Source organism: Guyanagaster necrorhizus, assembly GCF_019112545.1.
Source record: "Guyanagaster necrorhizus MCA 3950 unplaced genomic scaffold BT62scaffold_42, whole genome shotgun sequence".
Taxonomy (NCBI): domain Eukaryota; kingdom Fungi; phylum Basidiomycota; class Agaricomycetes; order Agaricales; family Physalacriaceae; genus Guyanagaster; species Guyanagaster necrorhizus.
The window spans coordinates 122,659-146,590 of NW_025064921.1; the positions used below are offsets into that span (position 1 = coordinate 122,659).

The 23,932-nt window shown below is 44.3% G+C and overlaps 6 protein-coding genes across 6 annotated transcripts; 3 read left to right on the forward strand and 3 right to left on the reverse strand.

Annotated features, from left to right (window-relative positions):
• Positions 1-118: 118 nt before the first annotated feature.
• BT62DRAFT_956306 (uncharacterized protein) lies at positions 119-2,938 on the reverse strand. The gene is made up of 11 exons (XM_043188369.1): positions 2,835-2,938; positions 2,380-2,782; positions 2,267-2,329; positions 2,162-2,207; positions 2,077-2,103; positions 1,965-2,025; positions 1,739-1,906; positions 1,324-1,678; positions 1,247-1,259; positions 701-1,187; positions 119-647 (listed from the first exon to the last, which is right to left on the reverse strand). Exons 2-11 carry the CDS (start codon positions 2,698-2,700, stop codon positions 461-463), a joined length of 1,728 nt encoding a protein of 575 aa, XP_043034514.1. The 5' UTR covers positions 2,701-2,782; positions 2,835-2,938; the 3' UTR covers positions 119-460.
• A 3,664-nt stretch (positions 2,939-6,602) lies between these two features.
• BT62DRAFT_829758 (uncharacterized protein) lies at positions 6,603-6,824 on the forward strand (the record flags this gene model as incomplete). The annotated part of the gene is made up of 2 exons (XM_043182397.1): positions 6,603-6,690; positions 6,748-6,824. Coding segments are annotated over 2 exons (165 nt in total), but the record flags the coding sequence as incomplete, so codon positions are not given.
• Positions 6,825-8,340: 1,516 nt separating this feature from the next.
• On the reverse strand, positions 8,341-10,944 carry BT62DRAFT_1080392 (uncharacterized protein; the record flags this gene model as incomplete). The annotated part of the gene is made up of 8 exons (XM_043179580.1): positions 8,341-8,454; positions 8,506-8,634; positions 8,667-8,695; positions 8,784-8,865; positions 9,706-9,834; positions 9,888-10,089; positions 10,734-10,791; positions 10,851-10,944. 8 exons carry the CDS (start codon positions 10,942-10,944, stop codon positions 8,341-8,343), a joined length of 837 nt encoding a protein of 278 aa, XP_043034516.1.
• A 324-nt stretch (positions 10,945-11,268) lies between these two features.
• BT62DRAFT_956311 (uncharacterized protein) lies at positions 11,269-12,492 on the forward strand. Its single transcript, XM_043188370.1, has 4 exons — positions 11,269-11,358; positions 11,418-11,696; positions 11,757-12,050; positions 12,100-12,492. The coding sequence occupies exons 2-4, from the start codon at positions 11,660-11,662 to the stop codon at positions 12,360-12,362; spliced, it is 594 nt and encodes a 197-aa protein (XP_043034517.1). The 5' UTR covers positions 11,269-11,358; positions 11,418-11,659; the 3' UTR covers positions 12,363-12,492.
• Positions 12,493-15,228: 2,736 nt separating this feature from the next.
• On the reverse strand, positions 15,229-15,948 carry BT62DRAFT_1012054 (uncharacterized protein; the record flags this gene model as incomplete). The annotated part of the gene is made up of 2 exons (XM_043177870.1): positions 15,229-15,782; positions 15,834-15,948. 2 exons carry the CDS (start codon positions 15,946-15,948, stop codon positions 15,229-15,231), a joined length of 669 nt encoding a protein of 222 aa, XP_043034518.1.
• Positions 15,949-16,520: 572 nt separating this feature from the next.
• On the forward strand, positions 16,521-18,017 carry BT62DRAFT_923601 (uncharacterized protein; the record flags this gene model as incomplete). Its single annotated transcript, XM_043184532.1, has 7 exons — positions 16,521-16,529; positions 16,558-16,647; positions 16,703-16,790; positions 16,850-16,885; positions 16,935-17,261; positions 17,331-17,717; positions 17,776-18,017. 7 exons carry the CDS (start codon positions 16,521-16,523, stop codon positions 18,015-18,017), a joined length of 1,179 nt encoding a protein of 392 aa, XP_043034519.1.
• Positions 18,018-23,932: the final 5,915 nt, after the last annotated feature.

The following is a 23,932-nucleotide window of genomic DNA, read 5'->3' on the forward strand; positions in this document are numbered from 1 at the left end:
CTGCCCGCCTGGTATCTTACTGTACTCAATTTCAGATTAAAGCCAAAACAGTACCCTGACCAGGTAGGCCGTACTCTCCTTCACAAATAGAACGTCCTGACGAGTAATGATGCCGCTAGAAACCCATCTAAAATGGCGAATTTTATTCCCCGGAATTTCTCGTGGTAAGTCAACACTAATCCACTGTCTGCAAAGCATCTCATCGTCCTTCTCTCCCATCAGCGTCCTGGTAAATGCCAGATAGCAGCACATCTATAGGCACCTCCGCAAACACAGTTAAGGACAACACAGAATTACTTCCCGCCCTCTCTACTAGGACCAATCTATCCACCATCCAGGCAACTACTATGTATGATCTGAGCCATACAATGCATTCCTAGTCTTCTCATAATTGCGTTCAAACGGAATAGGTGACTGACCTATGAATTAAAGTACAGCACTGCAAAAAGAATAGTAGACTTCAGTTCTTCTGTTCAGCTTGCAAAGGTACATCATCATCTATCCATATTGGCTTTTCGAAATGAGCCTTCGGTTTATACTGTTTTCGACAGTCATGCTCATGGAAAGCCTCCATCCGCATACGGACACTACGATGGACCTTGACTCTGTATGGCATTGGAATCTCTCGAGGCCGTCCGAGATTCACCCTAGAAATTCATTTTTCAGTCAGAATGGTAGGCGATAAAATCCTGGCACGTACCCAAACCAGGACACCCACTCGTCATTCTCCTTCTGCTGTCGGAAGACCATAGGAATGATCTCAAGAATCCACCACGATTTCGAACATTTGAGTTGATCGTATATGACCGACAATGCGTCCTGAAGTTCCTCCTCTTCTTCGGTTCCAATTGGGAGACATTGATCATCAATATCTTGAACTAAAGTTTTACACTTGTCGGAACCACCGGGCACTGGCTGAGTTCGACAATGAAATCCAGATATGATCCTCTTCACTAGCGACTTCTTCGTCCGTCCCGCTGGTATCAGAGCAGACCCCACCGATAGCGCCGGCGGCCGTGGCATAACAAAAGGATACAATGTTGTAGGATCGAGACCTATCTGTCTTAGGCGCTCTGAATCGAACATGATTCCTGTCTTCACTTTGAAGCACTCTCGAATCATCCATCGCAAAGAAATTCGTGATAACGAATAGCGCGTCGAGTTCTTCACAGAACCGCCCCCGACATCTATTGTAATGTAATCGTTAGTGGCCAGTGTCGGTTAAGAGCGGAGGGAAATTACATACCACAGTGGCATCCCTTAGCAGCGAGAGATCATTCTATGAGGATCTGGAATATGTAGTGATGCAAACTGAAAACTCACCGCAAACCAAACCTCCTCAACATCAGTGGGCCGCGCGGAAGACGACGAATAGAGCTTTTCCATCTCCTCCAATAGTTTCTCATCTTCTGGACGCCATTCTATCCCTGGCTCCATTCCATGTGCATACCATGGTCTACGCAAGATAGAATTGGTCGTATTCATACGGGAGTTCACCGGGCATGACATCGGTGTACACAACAGTGACTCTCTCGCACTCGGCCTATTCCACAGGTTCGCTTTGAACTTTGCTCGATGTTCATCCAAAGACACTGCATGTCGAAAGGTCCGAATGATCGTATTGGAGGTCACAAAAGGCAATTCTTTCGGGATGAGCCCCACTGAATCAACTGTGTCCCTGTTTGTAAACATCTAAAATCAGGCACGGGAACAGAGGCGATAAATGGCCGTTCCGCACCATACTCCTACGAATTCTATTGGAACATCAATAGAGAATGCCTTTTTGAAGGCCGTGGACTGTGACCATCCAATCTCGTCTGCCCGAGTGTACATTTTGTATGCAAAAGGGACTTGTTGCCAATTATCCGGCGGTAGTAAGCCTACTTTGTGAATCATCCCGGCGAGACTGGCCATGGCGTTAAAAACATGGTCTCTAACATGGAACAGTGATTGATACTTCATACCTCCTGGCTGTGTACGCCCCGCGTGAGAAACCGAAGATGCATATGTGATCACCAATATGATCTACACATGTTATCAGTACGGACTCCAGGCTAAGGGTGAACAGGGACGTACAGTTTTGCATCAAGAATCGATAACCATCTAGCTTGAAGGCATTAAGATCATGTCAAAGTAGATACAAAGGCAGAGATCGGCGTACCCCTGACATGAGTGTCAATGCTCCAAGCTATCATGAGATCAACAGTCTACCCACGACGCTGGGATCAATTCTCCAAACACAAGCAAGGAACCATATCCTTCGTACCTTGTATATTTTTGATGTGAGAAGGTTTGGACTTTGAGACGGTGAGTAGGTACCCACCCCGGCCTGAAAGACCCATTAATTAACTGTGTCCAAGTCATTTATCAAATTCGTACCTGATAATAGACCATCTGCTTAGATCTATCATCTTTCTTCAGCAACGAACAGAGCTGTACGATATTCGAATTGTCGGCGTCAAACTGGTCCCCGGTACCGTCAAAGCAGAGCACTAAGGTACGGAATTCGTGCTGTGAAGGAATAGTCTTTGGTATGCTTTCGGGGAGAGGCCGTTCAGCTTCTGAATCGACAACCGTCTGCGTGATGGACGATGCTGTGAGTGTGCATTTGTGATAGTCGGCGCATGCGTCTGGAAGTTCCGGAGTCGACATGAGGGAGGAGTAAGTGGAATTGCAAGAGGTCTTCATCAGCCAGGTCATTTATGAATTTCGTTAAGCGCCCCGAACAATATCATAATTTCAAAGATCAAAGGGCAGTGTAAACCAGTATAGGGTCATTTTCCTGACCAATAAAATCGGCTGTCTGACGTTTGGGTGATTGAGTGATGACGCACAAGAAATTGATGGAACTGATAGGATCCTGCCTCGGAGTCCTACTTGGTGAGAAAGTAGGGAGGGGGGGGGGCTGAAATTTCCTTGCAACGCGCTTGAACTTGACGCTGAAGGCGGAAAGTAAATTGGGAGAAGCAACTGCGTTCGCGGCCTCATCACCTGATCCACTGGCTGTTCATCGATAAACCCGATCTTTTGCTGCCGTGTGTCCACATGGGCAACCTCAGAAGGAATCTGATGTGATGAATACTCAACATCCATCAATGTATTCTCGATACACATGAGGCGCTGAATATGGGTGGTGGACTGCAGTACGAGACGGTTTCAGCATGGAAGGCCCAGAGATGGAAAAATAACTAACATCAAATACGGATGCCTTCAACATGGCACCGCGTCTCTGAAACAAAATAACATCTCTTGAAACAGGTTGATATAGACGGCCGTAATTCCGCGCGGTGGCTGTAGTCAGTACCCGTTTACTGATATGAAGGATCACCCACCTTCGACGACAGATAATCATATCAGTTCCGAGGATGCTTTCAGAGCCACTCATTCTCATTCAGCGATCTCGCGGCGAGAGTACTCATACAAAATTGCAGACCCAGTCCGAAAGAGTTCAGGACGGTGCCAAAAAAAAAGTGGAGCATTCAATGGAGCGAGCGATGGGAAAGCATTTTGAAAAGAGGGCTATTCCGATTGTATGTGGAAATAGCCTAACGCGTTCGATGGGCAGAACGAGTTTTGCATCGCTATCGAGCCATCAGATCTAAACTCTGAAGAAGCGCACTGGATTCCAGTGGATCAAGGATAGATTGGCGCTATCAAAGAGCGGCCCTACGTGTCGGAGTAAATTATGAATGGGTATCTATCAGTAACTTTGGTCTGCGAAAGTAACGGCTGTCCTCCTGGACGGTGACTCAGGCAAAGGCTGAGTTGTGTAAAATACACGTTACAGTCATTTACCATGACTTTAGCAAAGGTTACCGTGCCGCAGTCAGTGTGCTTTCCAAATCTAACACATTTGTGGCCAAGGAAGATAGCCAATTTGCTGATGATTCACCGGTCAACGGAAATATCCTAATTCCTAAATCTAATATACCAAAACATGAGCCGCTGGAAATGGAGTTTATGACACGAAGTACCGAGCGGAAACAACTTCGGATAAGCAATTGTAATATTGCCATTGGTGCGCTATATGACCAGAGAAAAGCGCTCATCCGCATTGTGCTGTATCCCTGCAATGGCGACAATATAAAACCCTTTACCGTGTCAATGACAGCGCCGGGTAGATGGCAGGAAAGTAGAAAGATTGTCGCGTACATATTATGTCATGCCGATGCGACTCTATCAAGATGGACCATTGGCGAGTGCATCATATGATTTTTCTCGAAATGAGGTTTTCCAGGTAAGGAAGCTCGACAACTTGGCTGGAGAAGTTCAGTGGGAGGACCATTGGTAATAATGGTGACAGTCTCGGCTGAGGATACTTTCTGGAGTACATCAAGGATCATATCGTTAGATGAGTACTTGATCCGGAAGGGAAAGAAAGCCGACGAAAGTCAACTCCATGATACATCGCAGCAGAGGTGAAATATTGGAAAAGCGGACCTCAGAGACATCAGGTGGAACTTGAGAAAGAGATGTCGGAACAGGGATAGGGAGCTTCAGAAAATGGAAGGCAGACAGGGAGATGCAGGAACTGAACAAAGTCAATTCCGTGCTGTTGGAATCTGCGAGAGAATTCGAGCATTCCGGCATTCCAGCATGCTGAGTAAGGAAAGAATCCAAGGGAAATTGAAGGAATTAGATAGAAATCACTAGAAAAGGTGTAGTCTAGTATAAATATGAGAAGTCAATGAGGAAACTCCTCAGGAGTTTGTAACCCAAAGACTAAAGGTATGTACTCTGGATACAGTCCAAATCTCCACATGTGCAAGGAGAACAGGAAGCCTGTTCTACAAAGAGTTATCCTCCTTGTTACATATCACCATATGAATGTGAGGCCTTTGAAGCATGAGCCCGAGCATGTACAGTAATTGCACATACTATTCATACCAAAGTCATGGCTTAGCAGTATCCAGCACTAATAACTAGACATATGCAATAATTCCCACTGCAATCCTTTTGGTACATTGAGAGTCACCAAATGAAGGATGATCGCTGGTCAGCACATGCTGCATCTGGAAGGCAATGGATTGGGTGAAGGATACTCTTGGTGGCCTGGATATGAACTTCAACTCACAAAGGAGTTAAGAACAGATAGGATGTCTGGATTGTCAGACAAGGAGACAGTGGTTGAAGATCCCACCTTTTCATGGTCCATTGGGGAGGTGTAATTCCAGGACTCTGTTAGACTCAAGCTGCATGTGATCAGTAACACATGACAAACTAGTGTGCCTTTGCATTTGAGACTTCCACTAGAGTTCACTTATTGTGCTTTATTGACCAATATGCTTCAAGGCCTTTGCAGAGATAGCTCAAGAGTAGAATGAGATGGAATAAGCTTTAGCTTGAAGCTGGGGATATACCAGTGAGAGTGAGCTATCTTATATACTGTACAGGTCATGGCTAATTATACTACTGCCTATTGTATGTTGTCAAGTGTCTGTGTCCATTGTCCTTGAGCATTGTTACTGTTCACAAAAGGTTTGTTGTGCATCATCAGGCAACTGTGGTTGTGTCGAGAGACAATGACTGACTAGGCTTGTGCTGACTAAGCCTGTCCCACAATCTCAAGCGCTGGTCTTAGGTGCCCTGACTAAGCATAAATAGGGGTTAATTCAGTGAATGAGAAGTTAAAAGGTGAAAAATTGTAACAGACTCTTATGGAGTGAGTAGCATCTTGGAAACCTGGAAGATTACAATTTGGGCAGACATACACAGGGATGGGCACAATGTTCTAGGTATAGATAAGAATTGAAGGCAGCCATAAATCAGGAAAGAATTACCTCCTGCTAGAATGTGAATGATTCACCCACAGCCAAAGCCTATGCTACATCATTCAAACTCTGAGAGCAGCAGAAAGAATTGGAATGAATTATATGAAGGAAAATTGTAAATATTATCCAAACAAAAAGATGGTGGGACCATCTCGCTAGGTCCAAGAGGGTGTATTCCATACCATCCCCTCTTTATCATGAGACTATCATGGGTCCCCACTGGCATGCAGCTCCCTCATACCACATGCTGTCTCATATGATATCCTGTGTCCTTCCTCATGTGATTCCTTGTTTCTTTCTAGAGGTTTCAACCTCCTGGCAATGGACCTAGCAGCTGACCAGCACATCAGACTGGTATCCAGTCTGTGCATCCACCCCTGGCTGGAATATGAGACAATCTCATACTCATACTGATTTGCTCCTCATCGATCATGTTTCTCCATAGACCTCGATGTTTCCGATCTCAGAAACAGCTCTGGGTCCACCAAGGGATACTACCGTGAAAATGCGTACAGTTTATAATCTAGGCACAGAGACCATAACTTATACTATCATGTCGGTATTTCCTTCAGTGCCCCTAACTCTCGATGACCAACCTCCCGAGCATCCATGAGGTGTTTCCAGGTAGTAGTCGTCCATCGTGTATGTAATTTAGCTAATGGATGGCTGACAGAACACACACTATGGCCGATTCTTAACCGTCCCCACACATCATGCGCAAGGACAAACCCACGATATCCATTCCTCCCAGACACCACTTTCACCAATCAACAAGTCCGAGGTCGAAAGTCCGCTAGCATACGCAGTCAAGATGACCGCTGCAAGGGAGGAAAAAAGCACGTCTGTACAGAGTGCGATAAAGGCTTCAACAGCCCGAGCAGTCTCAGAACACACACTAACATCCACACCGGTGCTATACGTGAGTCCACTCAACAATTCCTCCTTTCCTCTTATTTCGTCTTTGAATCCATCTTAGCTTTTACACGTCCATTTCCCGGCTGCGGCAGGGGATTTAACGTGAAATCCAACATGCGCCGCCATTATAGAAACCATCCCAATACCTCGTCCTCGCGCCCGCCCTCCCCCCACCCATCGCGTCCCGACCACAAAGTCCAGATACGCAGAACGGATACGCCCCAGAGTTCGACGTCTTCTTCTGATGACGAAGAGGCAAAGGAGGCGCCAAGTTTCACGTTCCGGCCTGTGTGGGAGGAATGTCGTTCCCTCGGTGCGGACGGGGAGAAGAAGAATGATACAGATATTATGCACCGGATAAACGGTAAACATAAATATGCCGATGTGGAGAATAGTGACGTGCCTGACAACCAGTCAGTCCCGACCACATCCGCAAATCAGAGGGCCAAACTATATTTCGAGTCAGGGGAGTGAATTAGGATCGCTCTCGATTTCTGTCACGCCCCTAAATTGAGCAGATGTCGGGAGAGCTTCGAGTTTTCAGTTAAGGTTAAAGAGAATATAGTCAAAGAGTACGATTTAGATTCATAGAGATTTTGACGTCATCCAGCGTGAAAGGTGGAGGTTATGGTCCAAAAAAAAATAATAACGGATATATGGTTACGATAAGAGGCAGGTCTGCACCTGGAGACTAAATAGGGCGCCTGTTTTCGCATTCTTAATTGACTGATAATGGGCTTCGAGGACGACACCGAAGAAAACATACGACAGGTGGAGTTGTATACAGTGGTGTGATTGGGGCCAGTGTTGGGTTGCACGAGAGATCTGATGGATGCGGGACGTTCTACAGACTGGTGCATGAGAATACCGAAAGGTCGTTTAGCAGTCTGAAGCGCATACAAATGGTTGACATAGTGCAGCGAATGACAGAAGAGAGATGTTCCGTGGGAAGAATGAGATGTGTACTCCTATTCGGAGAAAGGGAAGTCTATCTCTGATGACGTTTTGTATCGAGGCTGAGGGAAGGGGACGTGACCAAAGTCATGCTCTTGTATTCATGTCACCGCCACATCGGCTAAAGGTCAGTTATATAATAAGATACATGAGTGTACGCACTATGCTCTTTCTGATAGTTTCTTTGTGGTACCAGAAGGATAATCCGGAAAGACCAGTGCTACATTACGAAATAACCGATCGCGACATCACGAAAGAGACAACTATAACGATTTAGGTTAGATATTATCCATCATTGAGCATGAATATTGCACATAGCTAATCGACTGCCGCATTTTCTTGGAAGGCTGGCAGCTTCTTTGCTACCACAATGTGACGGACACCAACAAAGGATAGAAACTTTGAAAGCCAATCAGGCTAGTAACTCGACTCAGGCTATCCAAAGGCGAATCTTGTGCATGACTATGTTGGTCGGGACGAATGCTGGTGGCGCGCAGCTTGTCCCAGCTGAAAGCGGATATCTAGGAGGTAGGGCTATCGGCTAAACGGCGAGACACGTGACTTACCATTTCGTTCGTTTATCAATCGACCTTGGCACGTGCCCACGGTCGCTTCTTAAACGTGTGTTAAACACCAGAGCATTTTAGAGGAGACAAACCATTTATAGTTTACAAAGACAAAATTCTGCATGATTCTTCGTTCATTTTATCCCCGTTTCTTCGACAACTTTCTCCGTATATTCATTCGAGTTTTGTATACGGGTACTTAACTTGAGCTGAACCATACCTTTACCACCCAAAGCTAGGGCACCGGTCTGTTTTTTTTGTGAGGTCCGTTCAGTGGTTCCTATTCGTTCTCTTCTTACTTTGTCGTGAGTTCCAAACGTGGTTGAGGTCAGGTATTCCGATGGGGACAAACAAATTGGATTACGCGGAGAGTCAGTTAAACGGCGAGATAGGTTAGCCCTACCGTTTCGCGTGGCCGAGAACGCGTACTTAAACTTGGGATGTTAGACCCCCAACGCACTTTTCGACGAGAGAACAATGAACCTGAACCTGATCCGATCACGCGTAGACTTTAGGGCAACCCTCTAATTTTTGAAGGTCCCATTCAGGTTTGGCTGGTGTGGCGTTCTCTTCTTACTTCCAAACGTGGGTGTGGTAGGGGGCTTTTCGTATACTTTCGAGTTGATGGGACAAACAAACTGTATGGTAGGGCTTTGGGGCTAAATGACACGACGGGTTAGATTACCCTCTTGTTCCCTTCCGGCGAAATTTTGGATGGTACGCTTTTTTCAACCTCCGAGTACGAGAGAAGGAAGAAGAAAGTCCTGATTCATGTCGAGCTTCCACCGGGGGAAAAAAATCTTTTCAATATGACATCCATTAATCATGACCAAAAGCAAGCTGGAAAACTATCACCACCGACGGCGACGTAGAATACCAAATGTACACAAAACCCAGCATGATGTGATTTCATTCTGCCGTGTCAAATTCAGACTAGTCGGTATTCTCTTTCTTTACTACTGAAGGTAGCAGCCGGCTCTTTGAAATCTGACGGGGCCCGGGGAATTGTGTGGATTTTTCAATTCTCGTTTGGCCTTGTTCATTGGCACTCTATGCCCTCAATGATCTTTCAGGTTCTTTGGCGATTATAATTCTTATTCCGTCGAGGTTGTGATCGAAAGGCCGCTCACGGGCTCGTCTGCCTTTTTCATCATCACGACCTCACGGACGGACAGATAGCAAGCCTATATTCGGTACCTTTGGGTAGAACTAGTGAATGACATGGGAAAATTTGGCAACGACAAACCAATGGGTAACTTGAAAGTTTTTACAGGCGGCATGCCCGCTCGGGAAATCCGCTATTCACGAGAAATAGAAATCGAATGTGTGTCCGCGTAGGGCGGGATGGGGATGATTAGAGAAGAGTCCGCCGTTTGAAGAGAGAGCTGATTGGGTCCCAGTTAGATGAGGAAGCATGTCAGGACTAAAATCAAAAGATCCCAGCACGAAATGTTAAAGTAGGCGGTTAGCTATCCGAGGTCCGCCCTGGTAACGCGTACTTGGTCACTCGGGTTCGTTACCTGGTGGTGTATCGCCCGAGTCACGAGAAAAGATATTAGACATGAAACATGAAACAAGGGAACTAAATTGATCGTAGACACTCGTGGCAGTGTAGAAAGTAGAACGGACTGGAATGTGGAAGTATGAGTAGGTAGGACACAGAGCAAATAAAGAAACACACGGAGATCATAAGGCCACGGAGAGGGGCAGATCCAGATGAAAATGAATGTGTAGGTGGACGTTCATTTCGAACCAGCCGCCGTATTAAGGATAGTTGGGGCCCCCAAAGAAAGAAAGCCCGGAACATGTGCTCTACCTTCATGAAGGATTTCCGTTGACGATCTTCGTATGCATGGCTGCATGCTTCGAACGTCGGAAGTAAGCTAGCAACAGGAACTATGAATGAAAAGTCAGGAATATCGGGTGAAGCTATACATTACTTTTTCTAAGAAAAGACTACGATGGAAGATAGACCCACACCAAAAAAATATCTGACAAACCTAAGAGTCGTGAAAAGGAAAGGAACGAATCAGCGAAAATGACGGGAGTGGAAGGGCAACGTGACTCGCGTTCTTGATGTCCTCTTTTTTATCTCAGGGCAGAGATTTTCTTGCGCATCGAAAACAGTTATATGTTACAAAATGACGCTCGCACAGAAAGCGGTTTAGCAGGTGCTCGGAAAGAGGCGGCCGAAGAAGAGGCTAAGGCCAAATAGCTGCATACAGGAGCTGCAGGAGCTGCTCTTTACCGTGACTGTGATCGTCTGTCATGATCTAGGCTGACACTGCTGGTCTTTCGGGCACAGTCTGATATCATACGGGCCTTCTCTCGCGTTGGCCTTAGCACTGATAACTACGCCACCACTTCTATCACCACACAGCTAAACAATACATTCACAAACTCGTAGCTAGAAGAGAACTGGGACATAGACTAGATCGACGCATGTAGCCTAAGGCAAAATTATCGTGTTCCGATCCTGTAGGGTGCATCACGACATCGATGAGGCCCGATGTTCATAGGTGCATACGTAGTGTTCACATACGCGCAAGTCTGCTTGAACAAAGGACCGAGATAGCGGAAGAAGGCTATTCGACGAGCATCATGAAGAGAGGTGAATGAAAGTCTCCGTTAGACGTTGACTTACGCGACAGAACTTGCTTTTGAACGAGAATAGTCGAACTTCGAACTTCGATGAAAGCACCAAACAGCACCAAAGCATGGTAAATGTCGACATACATCACGCCGTTTTGGGTCTTATTCCATGTTATATCATTCAGCCCGTGAAAATCTTTGCTTAACTTTCCTCGTACATCTTGAACCTTGCTCCTTTGGAATGTAAAAAAACGGGCCCTGGAATAATACCAGCTTTCATAGGATTCGGTATCAATGGCAGTTCACAAATTGAATATTTTGTCTCGCTGCTGATTGGAAGTTAGGAAATTCATATCAGCTTCGAAGTTCTTTCACGTCTGTGTAACTCTTTTCAGGTCGGTTCGTTACGTATATTTTCCTGCGTTGTTTAGCGGGTATAACAGGCTGAGAACAGATATATCCGGGTTTACTGGGAAAACTTGCAGGTTGCAGTTTCCATGATGTGTTCGGTCCCCGCGGGTGACGAAGCAAGGCAAGACATCAAAGTTGATTAATAACTGGTACGTTACACCTTTGGCATATTTTCTCCATTACCTGTGTCTTGCTTACTTTCTATTAGATGTCTACTGAAAAGTCGCCTGCGTTACATTGACTCAGACTGCGGCTCTCACCCGACGCCATAGGCCCTTGGCCTAGAGATCCGGCGTACCCGCGAGCGTTCACGTCGAACGTATAATGAGGCTACGAAAGGAGATGTTTAAAATACATCTAGATCGACCCTGCGGATAGTTGCCGAAGACTAGAAAAGAGACACTACTGTGGCTGATTGGCGTTCCGTCTTTCCACCCACCGCCACCTACTATGATCTCCTTGCCCAGTATAAACGAAATGTTTCCAGGTAAACATCTCTCCGTCTTGGTCATCTTTAATGATGAGCTAACCAGTCGCTGGCTTACAGAGCACCTGCTGGATAGCCCCCCACCGACATTGATCACTTCCCATGCTCGCCACACGCCGCCGACGAACATAGCCCCTCTCAAGGTGCTCCGGTCCGATCCTCCCTCCACCCCCTCCAAAGACCAACTACAGTCGTCTTCATCACGACGTCGCACGTCAACTCCCACGTCAAGCGAAGAGGACGATGACGTCCTGACCAGGGAGGAAAGGAAGTATATTTGTACGACTTGTAACAAGTCGTTCAATAGGCCGAGTAGCCTCAGGATACACGTTCACACGCATACGGGTGCTACCCGTGAGTTGCATTCTACACGTTCAGTTGGTTTCCAATATATTTTTCGTAGCATTTCGTTGTCCATTCCCCGGATGCGGTAGGGAATTCAACATCAACTCCAACATGCGCCACCACTACCGAAACCATGCTAACCCTGGAACAGCATCTCTCATCCCAACTTCCTCCTCATCGTCGCCCTCCTTAGCGTCTTCGGTGCGTTCATACCATCCCTACCAGAAACGCCGCATAAACAAACTCGAGAATACGTCTTCGTCGAGTATGTCCTCTGATGATGATGAGGAGCAGTTGCCACACAGGCCTCGACTTGCATGAGAGGAGAATCGATCTCGTGGGTACGATGAGGGAGCCTTTGATACACACAGGTTAAGTGATGTGCGTACCACCGGGGTCGAGTCCAATCATGCCGTCGGTCCGCATTCGAGGGATCATTGACCGAGGTCCTATGCATTGTTCTGTTGTCTTTCTTCTTCTTTCGCGTTTTATTTGGAGGGATCACACGTTCTTCGTCAATCAATGTCATTAAGTCACACATCAAACCGGGTGCTTGGTTAAAGAACTAGCTTGTTTTGTCTGTCATCACTGTCCGACTCGGAGTCCGGCTGCTATGCGCCCCTGGCTAGTTCGATACTTACTCATTTACTTCTCTATGTAACGACAGTGCTTGTCCGGGATAGTATCAACACCGATATACGGTTCTTATCCTTCTCACCATGGGAACAGTGGACTGCGGTCTTTTGAACGAAGAGAAGTCTATATGGTGTATCCTGTTCCCCGCAGGGACACGATACAACATCAGGTGATTGACAATGACATATGCGTGGGGCCTGACAACCATTCGGTTCCGAGTACCCGGTGTTGCACCGCAAATCATCTCCATCAAAAAGTGGGAGGAAGCCAATCAGTGAAATTGAAATTTGACCATGAAGATGAGTCAATTAAAACGCAAGGTGGAGTCCTACTGACAGTGGCTAATTGGAGAGAGTGGCGCCCGTCAATCGGGGAAGATTCTCTCTGTGACCCACCCGAGCCGTTCGCTACCAGGCTTGGGGTCAAGAGGTGAGGAAGGAAAGCAGTGGCGTTATTCAGATTGTGGCTGCAAGGTTAAAGTTCATGAGCATAAGGACGAAAGAAGCATCGGAAAAGGGCAGCACTCGGAAGGAAAGGCGACAATTATTAAGGTGGTCTATGAATGCAGGGTCGAGGCTGGGGAGCCTGATCGCGTAGAAGGAGGAAGGTGGCGCTGCCAGTAAGATTATCCAGAAATAAGCTGGACGAGAGTGAGAGCAAATTTTCTGATGACGTCATTTCGCGCCACTTGAACTGGAACGGTCGTATCTCACGCTCAAACTACGCTGAAGGGGGTGACAGAATTTTTTTTTCCCTCTCATGCACTCCTTTGAGAAGAAGAAAAGTATGTCATCCCGGTTTACATAATTTTCGCAGTATACCTTATGAGCTAACGTCTTGCACATGACGCTCTTGATCTAAACGCGCTACCTATCTGATTCTGACCCGTCGTAACAACACCAAGTCCGACTCTCCGGGCTGATCATCATCCGAGTCGGTATCTGTAAGCTAATTTTTTCCGACCTGGGTGCGTGGACGCACAAGTTCCGGGCTACGTCATTAGCTGGCACTCAATATCTTGTAGTCAGTAATGATCCACCATCATTCAGCACACTTTATCCTTTCCCCCCCTACTCCCCCTCATCCGGAGCCTATTCATGACTCCGCTTTAAATGGAAGTATGGGTATGGATGTAAGTCTACCTGCCATTAGTACCTTCGATCAATATAATACCCTCGCTGCCTCTCAAATAGCGGGACCTCGTTTTCCGAGGAGCCATCTTATCAGCACGATCCGCCCAAGAATCGAAATCAACGATTCACATCTGCATCTTCAATTGGAGCTCGCGTGCATCTGTGGATATAATGCATAAGAGCTTTCCACTCTTCCCTGACACCTCTCTCGGCGACCGCACTGTGACTCATATGCCATCTCTGAGGAGAAAACAAGAGAGCTGTCATTATTGACTTAGTGGCTATGTCTCAAACTAACAATGCTTCCACCTACAACAAACGGTGTCACTTGGTTAACGAGAAACTATTATGTGGCAACGCATTGGATGACTGATCGTAACTAGCGTTTGTACACCAACCGAGAACGCACGGTATCCTTGGCAAGTGCTAGTTCGAACGTTTGAAATAAAATTACCATCTCAATCATCCCTTCGAACGGGCGCAGTGAGTAAGATTCGCAATAAACTCGGTGTCGTCCAGAAGGGTTCGATTCAGGAAAGAGGCGGCCGCAGCCAGGAACGGCTATAATGAAATATTGAAAAGCGGAACTGAATGATTGACGTGGTGGTCGTCGTCGAATGCCAGACACCAGGAAGGCTAAGGCGGGAGATGCCTCGACCTCGACCATTACCTGGTGTCCGTATTTGGCTGATATTGTTGAGGAAAGCAGACAAGAGAGGAGCGGCGTCAATAGAGTAATCTCTTCAAGGGTTCGCGAACATAAGGACGAAGAGCACAGAAGAGGCTGGCAGGAGTCAAAAATAGGTGCAGTATGCGACAATAATTGATAAAGGTAGGTCTCGTCTAAGCTTCTGTACCAGCAGGGTAGAGACTACACTTTCACAGATCACACAGATGAATAATGAAGGAAAGAATGGTCAAAAAGCGAAGAGTTATCAGGATCTATTCTCCCGAGTGCCATCTTTTGCAAATATGCAGCTGGGGCTCGTCCCTTGAAAGAATCCGGGAGAAATCCTGTGACGGGCTGGGGATTCCTATACAGGGACAATGCCACAGAGAGAAAGAGAAAAGCAGACAGCATTGAGACTAGCTAGAACTTTCGAATTTTTCTTCTCAAGATGTTCTTTGGCTATTCTCAATGAGGCCAGTCTCAAGCCACCTTTCTTGTAGTGGCGCTTTCGATTTCTACCTAGAAATCCATCGTACTCAGATTTGGACAAACTTGAATGTGTCGTTTAGTTCTTCGAATGGCAATCTGCAATGTCTGAACCTCGCAATTCCCTCATTCAAAATGTCATACATATAACAGCGATTCATCATAATTTAGTTTCAACCAAGGCTCAAACAATCACCAATTTCGCCCATTATTTTGCCTCTGGAACGGCCATGTGTTCACTGAGGTCGATATAGCCATCGATCTAGCGACACATGCAGCCTTGGGTAGGAAATATATACAGGTTTCCGATTTTAACAAGGCGCGGACGACGCCGATGGGGACGAATATTGACAGGCGCATATGAAGTGTTCACAGCGGTACACGTTTGAGCAAAGAAATCTAGAACGGTCATGCTCAGGTCCTCGAGCCTGTCAAAATCAAAAGGGGCAAGTTTTCCATCCGCTCTACTGTCCCAAGTCGCTGCATCATCCATATCTGCATAAATTTGTGTTAATCGGTAAGGTGTTAACTCAGCACAAAACATATCAATCTTGTATATCTTCTTCTCAGGAGAAAGGAGGGTGAAATACGAAATCTCTGGGAGCTGCTGGTCTTTGACAGTACCATTCTTGAAGACTATGCCAATTATCCCACCAAAAAACTCTGTCTCGAGTTGATATCCAAGATCGTAAAATTCCTTCACATCACAACGAGTCGATACCGGATTGCCCCCATGATATCTTTTATTCGTTGCATGGGCTAACCCATGAATGAGTAATGCCAGAGCAAAGAACGGAAGCCCTGGGGAGCCACGTTCTAAAGCGGAAGTGACATGTGCATCAATGCGAATCTAGACAAGTGGATTACCAGCTGCTTGTTCATCATATTTGAGTACAGATATAACTGGTGGGATTGAGCCAGTGAGGAATGATAAAAGCTCAGAGCTTTTTTCTTCGAGCGCGGTTCTGTCCTGCGGTGACATGATCGGAAGGAGTAGATCCCAACATTGGGAAGCGATAATCTTGTCGCGCCGCAACGATAAAAGCAATATAGAGGAAGTCAGGTTCGATAGACATCAAAGATCAGGTTGCTCCAGCATCAAGCAACTTCAGCCTTTCTATAGCCTGTGATGGAACGCAAACAGTTGTAAATAGGCATATGATTACCTAGAAAATTAGTTCAGGCGAACGGCTTCTATTCGTTTGATTCGCTGCAACATCCTTCGAAGCATGAGAAATTTATACTAGATGCTTCGATAAGACAGAGAAAAATATCAACGAACGGCTGTCATTATCATTCTTTCAAGTAATGTTCTCCTGCTTGCCAACTGATAAGCGCTATCGCCATGAGAATGCTATCCAAAAGTGTGTGGTGGCTCTGTAACCGTTATTTTCAATTGTTCTCTGTAGTCATTTTTGTTAGAAGTGATAACAATAAATAGACTAATCATCACTTATCGATGGTTAGCCACCAACCGAGACTTGATAGGATTCGAATTACTACAATAGCAGGAAATTTTAGAGGTTTAGTTAGGCTCTCACGATCAAAGACCATATGTTACCTGTAAGTGATATGTACGGATTCTTGATAGATTAACTGGTTCTGGAAACTGGGGGCATTCATCTGGATGCATGCCTTCGTGTATTTTCTCTCATGTATCCAGCTGAGTATCGTTCTGCATGTAAGCAACAGCAACGGAAGAGATGGTATAAATATGCATTATGACATTCACTTAGGCTCATTGCTTCACACCTCTTCTTTCACTGCATCTTATATACACTCTACAAGAAATTCTAATGGTTCGACTGTACTCTGAAACTCCACGTGAGTTAGCATCCACTCAGCTATCATGGAGTAAGAAATACTCATTGCACTATGATTAGGTTCTCGCTACCAGAGTTTCAACCAATGGAATACTGGTATGAATCCATGCTAAATCATGTTCAATTTTTACTTACCATTCTCTAGACCGCCCAGTTACTCCTGAAAAAATCAGGCTAGAAACAGCGAAATATACAAATGTGGCACTTCCACACTTCGACAAAGTCTTCGCGCTGATAAAGAAAGGCCTTCAGTGTGACCAGCCAACAGGAGGAGAGCCCATATCGAATAAACACGAAGACTATATGAGGCAACATTACATTTCCGTTCTGCGAAACAAGATTATTATCCCGCCTTTAGATCCCAAAGATATTCCAAAGGGAGAGCGACTCGGCCTCAAAAAATATTTCATAGACCATTTCCCCAATATTTATCTTGGCGCTGACCCAAACTCTTTTGATATTGGGACTGCCGGTGAGGTCTTCCGCATCGAATGATATGGAAACACAATCTTCCTGAATTGTCACTTGGTGTATGCTACAGAAGAAGCGATGGCCAAGGCGGAGAAGGCGCTAGGTGAATCTCGTTCACTGCCGGATGTGAACATGGCTCCTGTTATCATGCTAGTGGCTACGATCTACCATGAACTGGCACATGCACTCGGATCCTATCTGCATCCCAATGACTGGACCCATCGAACCCCAGAAGATACTATGAACTACGGCAGATACCATATCCTTAACAAAGGAGGTGAAGTAGGTTTCGTTGTCGAGGCATCTCTTTTGGGGGGATTGCTCAGACCTGGTTTCAATGCATCAGCAGACTCTGAGGAGGCACTCCAGTTTACAAATATAGCCTGGCTGACCCTCAAGCGCGCATCTGACCACGGAACTACTAACACCATCAGGAATTCAACGGGGTATGTTCTCGGTACGTGTGGCCTCAAATCCGCTCTGTATTTATGACGAAGTTCATGCTTAATTCTCAGAATACGGTACAGGACCATTGACCTCGCTCGTAGAAGGGCAAGGATTCTTCAACCCAAACCCATTTAATGACAAAGGGGAGATAGGAGAGTCAGAAGCCACTGACGGCGTGCTCAGAATTGTGGATATGACAGTTGTTGATATGCAAGAGACACCGCCTGATCTTAGTGAGAGGGGAGAAGATGTCGAGAAGAATACATGCCAGGATGCATTGAAGTCACTCCATCCTGTACGACGCCTTTGAGTGTTTCGTGTGCTTGGAAAGACCAGTGTGGTGAAGTTGGTGCCGTAGATTTACAGCGTTTTATTTTATACCTTTGTTTGGATGTGGATCAATATATCATGTAGGTTGCTGAAACAAAAGTCATTACCGATACTAGACGAAGCTCAGATATTTGACAGTGTGAATGTCCCCCTATGAATTTCAACAGGAATATGTTTCATTGGATCACAAGCTGATACTTGATTTTCAGATTCTCTACTTATTTATACCATAACTACGTGTAAGTCCCACCTTTCATAAGTCGCAATATGGTGCATTTGTCATTGAACTACTGCCTAAAGTAACATGATGATCTATTGCCAATTGCCTTGTTGTTAGATGGGGCCTTCTGAGAGGGATGGTTTTCAAGCGATTACAACCCTTCTGTAAGTGTATTCCTCTAAGTTTCTATTTGACAGAGGTGCCCCTTCCCCCTGGTCTCCCTCCGTCTCGAATTATTGAGCTCCTCCCCTGCAATGACGCCCCTCTCGATCCAGAAGTTGCCATACTTGAGGCTATTGTTTGTAGGAGTAACATCCATCTCTCCATTCTACAATAGCCATTTCCGTTACAAGAAATACCCTCCAGGCACTCCTCTAGGAGTAGTTCTCGTAAAAAAACGTGTTTCAGACACGGAAATCCTTAATCCTGTTTGAATCCTACCAGCAGATGTGTTCATGGAAATTTTTTCCATGTGCATCCACCACCACAATCAGATCGACACACCTACAGGCGCTTTCGACTCGCTTAGTCCCAAGGCAATGCCATGGATTTTATCCCAGGTCTGCACGATTTGGAAAAGGAGTGCATTGGAGAGAGCTAAATTATGGTCTTACATCGAGCTGGAGATGAACAAATATGTGAACCATATGAAATCCGTCATCTGTTTGGGTATTCTACTGGCAAGAACAAGGGAGCATCCACTCACCATTGGTATTATAGTGAACTCTGACATCTGTGACTATCCAGTTCTTGCCATGATTCTGTCCACATCGACCTGATGGACTGAGCTCTGTATCGCAGCACCAATACATGCCTTCCTACCCTTCAGTAATATGTCCCATTCCCTACCTATCTTGAAGGTGTTATCCAATGACATTCTCAATTTTTTGATACATACCCTGTAGTGTCCCATATTATCAATGGATTCAGGCATGTATCCAGCCTTTGCTCACTGAGCCTTGTGCAGGCTACCACAGGCCTATCAGCTTCTTGAACTCATTCACTTTACCAGTGGAAGAAATCTGAAAATTACATGCAGTCATGATGCCAGTGCATGTTGCTTTACTCTTGCATTGGGATGGAGCAAAATTGGTGGAATCTGCATGCTAGAGCCCTTCATAAGGCATTGACCTCAAATTTCTATGATTGGACATACATGTTTAAGAAACCTCAGCATTGTTGAATGGCTTTCCATTTTAATTCTGGAAACAATCATGGCACTCATATCCCATCTTCATCTTCCTGCTCTACAGAATTAACACTGACATTCAAAAGAGCAGGTATCATTTTGAAAATAGTACCTTCTTTGAGGGAATTCAAGATTCACTCTCTCCAGCTTATCACAGAAGGTAGAACATTGGCTAAAATTATAAGACACTGGAACTCATGAGCCTTACTCTTGTGATATGGTTTGAAGCAGCTGATTGTTTCTGTACCATGTGGAAGTCCACTATGATATTGTTATGTTTGAGTTAATTTTCTGTCTACATACCATTTCACTTGTGGGCTCCCAGAGAAACAATGATGTGATCATTGTGATGGAAAAAGCACAGTGTCTTAAAGCAGGAAGAGATGGGTCACACTTAAAAAAGATCTACTTAAATATGGATGCTCAGACTTTCACAAGAAATATGAAGCATGAGAGTGAATTGATCCAAGTAGGTCTAAAGGCCTTTTTAGCTTCATAGACTTCATATTACAGCCAACTCTCTTATGAACCATACCTCCCATAACCCATACTCCCCCATACCCCATAGATTTTTGGATCCACTGACCTCATTCACAGGAAAATTGATGCCATAAACCCATACTTCATATTCCATAGCTTTTTTCAAGAATCCCCTCTCTGGTATCCTATAGATACTTAGTCATTGTGCTGACAGTAGCATCTAGTGATGTCAATTTAAGAGAGCCAAATAGTTGCTATGTTGGGGCTGTTGTTAGAGAAATGTAAAAACTCTTATGTGCCATTATCAACTCCCTCTACTGCCCTTTCTGTTGTGCTAGAAGTCCTAGTATGACATTTCCAACCATTCATGAATTGAAAAAAGCCATCCAAATCTGCAAAGATGAAACTGAGGCAAAATGAACAAGTATTCTTGCTAGGCTCACTGAAAAGAGATCAGTCTCAGAAGAAGAAGTGTGGTTAGATGAAGCAGGAAATTTTGTTGATGAGGACATCATCAAGAAGCTCAAGTCAGCATCAGATTTTGCAGCTGCATTCAAGAATTTCAATATGAGCCAGAGGCATGCATACAACTGACTTGAGAGTCAAATCAAAAATTTTAATAAGCCATCTCTGAAGAGAAAAAGTAAGCCATGCTCTAACTGTTGAGCAGCATGCATTGATTCTTTATCATGCAGCACTGGAAAGGCATGTAGAGCATCACAGTAATGGTGGGAAAGCACAAGCCAAAAAAAGGAAAGAAGGATCTACTGTGACTAGTGAGCAGCATGGCAAGCTTGCAACCCTGCAGCAGTGCATTAAGATTCTTGACTAGTATCTTGCCAATGAAAGAAATCAATCCAAGATGGCAAGGCATTTCAATGCCAAATATCTGCATCTTAAAATCAAACAGCCACTTATCAGTGCATGAGTGAAAGCAGAAGACAAGTAGAGGGAGGAGCACAAAAAGAGTGGGGTAAATGGCCATCAAGTGAAGTGCATGCATTAAACTCAGCACCCAGAGATAACTGAGATGATGGATTTATAGGTCACAAAAGCAATGGCAGATAGTATCTTGCTGAATGATGAAGTCTTGTGTGAAAAGTAGACAACATTTGCAGATCTGAAGGGGGTACCAGAGGATGAGAGACTAGGCTTGAGCTCTGGATGGCTGTTAAAATTCAAGAAGCAGACCAATTTAAAGGAATTCAAGTGACATGGTGAAACTGGATCTGCTGATCTCACTGAGATAGATGTAGAATAAGAGCACATTAAGACAATCCTAGCTAAATACAAGCTCTGCAATATTTATAACATGGATGAAACAGGCTTGTTCTATAGGTAAGTGCACTGGCTTTGCAAAAATATCTGACTGAAACAAAACACAGTATGCCTTCTGATCATGGCCTTGCTGACAAAAAGCATTCCAGTGTCAAGAGAAGCAAAGTTTGCTTGACATATGCATTTACTGTAAATGCCAATGGCTCTGACAAGAAAGAGCCTTTCATCATCAGAAAAGCCTATAAACCTCATCCTTTTCAAAAGAAGTCAGACATGCAGCTGGGCTTCTACTACTGTAATAATGCAAAAGTCTGAATGACAATAGCTCTTTATAAGGAATAGATATTGGAATGGGATGCAGAGCTATAGATGAACAAAAGAAATATCTTGCTGTTACAAGACAATTTCTCAGCACACATTGTTCCTGAAGATGATCTGCAGTGCATAACTGTTGAGAATTTCAAGTCTAACATGATCTTGCATATCCAGCCACTTGATGCTGGCATCATTCACTGCTTTAAAGCCTATTACTGATGAAGCTACATCTGGCAGGCTTTTGATTGCTATGATAGTGATATCTCTCCTGCTGGAATCTATGATATCAATCAACTCAAGGTTATGTGGCTTGCTGATGCCACATGTAAATCAGTGGATACTTTCACAATAAAGCACTGTTAGCAGAAAGCTGAAATCTTACCTGATACTTCTCTTGCTCCTATTGTGTCAATATCAATTCCTATTACTTTGCTTGGTCAGAATTCTATCACAGACATAGAAAAGCAGCTGGAGGAATTCCTCAATGATCTCCAAGACACAGATGTATTGCAATGCTATAATTATATGGATATCAAATCCTTGCTGAATCTAAAGATAGAGAACATAGACATGGAAGAGATAACAGACAAAGATATCTTTGATGCAGTGATAGCATCACAGAGTGCAGAAGAAGGCATGGATGAGAATGGATTCAGAGATGATGTTGATGGTGATGATGATTCAGTGTTAGAATCTCATCCTAAGTAGCATAAGGCTCTTTGAGCTATCAGAACTCTTCAAAAGTACATTGAGATCATGAATGATCCATTTGCTTGGAACTTGGAAAGTATCTTGACTTTGTTTAGATAAAAAAAAGACTTGATGAGGCTAATTCACTTCAGGACAGCCAGATTATAAGCTACTTCACTTTTAAATAGCAAGCAAGTTATATTATAGGCCTATTAACAAAATATAAGCCTCTATGGGGGCCTTGAAGTTGATCTATAATATCCTCTCTCCAACCTCATACTCTCTCATATCTTATAGCTCTGAGAGTCCACTGACCACTATGAGTTATTAGAGAGTTGACTGTAGGTGTTTATGCTATTTTTGGTGTCAATTATCACAAGCACCACACTTGCTAGACTTGCCATCAGGATTGGTAACTATTGTGCTGTGCATTATACCAGAAAGTTGTAAAATGTCTTATAAGAATAGATTAATAATAGTAATATAATAAGACACTCATATTGTCTAAATAAGTGACCTCTGACCAAATTTCCAGCAAATATGAGCTGGTGAATCAAATTAGATCCAGTGGCTTATAAGGTGACTTAGAATATATCTTAAAAGTAGAGCAACTAATGTAGATATTTTTGCACTGGAGAGACTTATATTAAATAGTGAAAAAATCTAAAACAAAGAAGGATATTATTTATAATAATGAACAACAATAAGATTGTATTAGCACAACTGAAAACACTTAATTGAGAGATAGAGAGTATGTGATACAATACAAAACTGAGATATTCCAGCTGTCTAGCCATGTATTGATGCTAATACTGAAAAGAGAAGTGATATAACATGCAGTCAGGATCAGACAAGATAGTAGACCTGTACCAAGCAACAGGATGGAAAGAGGTGTGACCATAGAGGCAGTGTCAATAGTCCAGACCATGTCAAGTCTATTGTGACACTATTCTTGTGATCTTGGAGTTAGCAGCTTATTCTAATGTAGAGAGACAATAATGCACCACTGTTACTATTATTGTTCTAGCATTATCATTGTTCTGCCATTGTACATACATCATTTTGCTGTCATTATTGCTGCTGCCACTATCACCATAGTTGTTGCTGTTGCTGCTGCTGCTGCTATTACTGCTATTGTCATTGTCATTGTTGTTATTATTGCCACTCCTGCCATTGTCATTATTATGAACTGCTACTATCATTATTATCACTGCCAGTATTGTTCTTGTTGTTGATGGTGTTGTTGTCTGAGTCTTTTTATCATTGTTGAAAGCACTATGTGATAAGTGTAAGGAGGCAATAGAGATAGTGCACAGAAGTCTGAGTGAAACAATCATTTCATATCTGTCTGCATCAGGTATGACTTGTTATGATTTTTCTTATTTTTCTTTCCTTTCTTCTTGATTTATTTGGGATTGACCCCTATTTCTGCTTAGTCAGAGTGCCTAAATCCAGTGCTTAAGATCATGGGAACAAGCATTGCCCCAATCCTGGTTGCTGCTGTGAAGTCACGCAACAGCACAATAACAGAGAAGTCTCTCTTATCTTTGCACAGCAGTAACAGCAGTAACAGCACAACAGCAGGACAATACTTTTTGAAGGTATCTAGATGATGCTGAACAAATGCTACACAGCACCAGCAAAGACAATTAGATAGTTATATTTATAGAATGATAAGGAATTAGTATTTAAGTAGCATAGCTCTTGCTGTAGTAACTCTAGC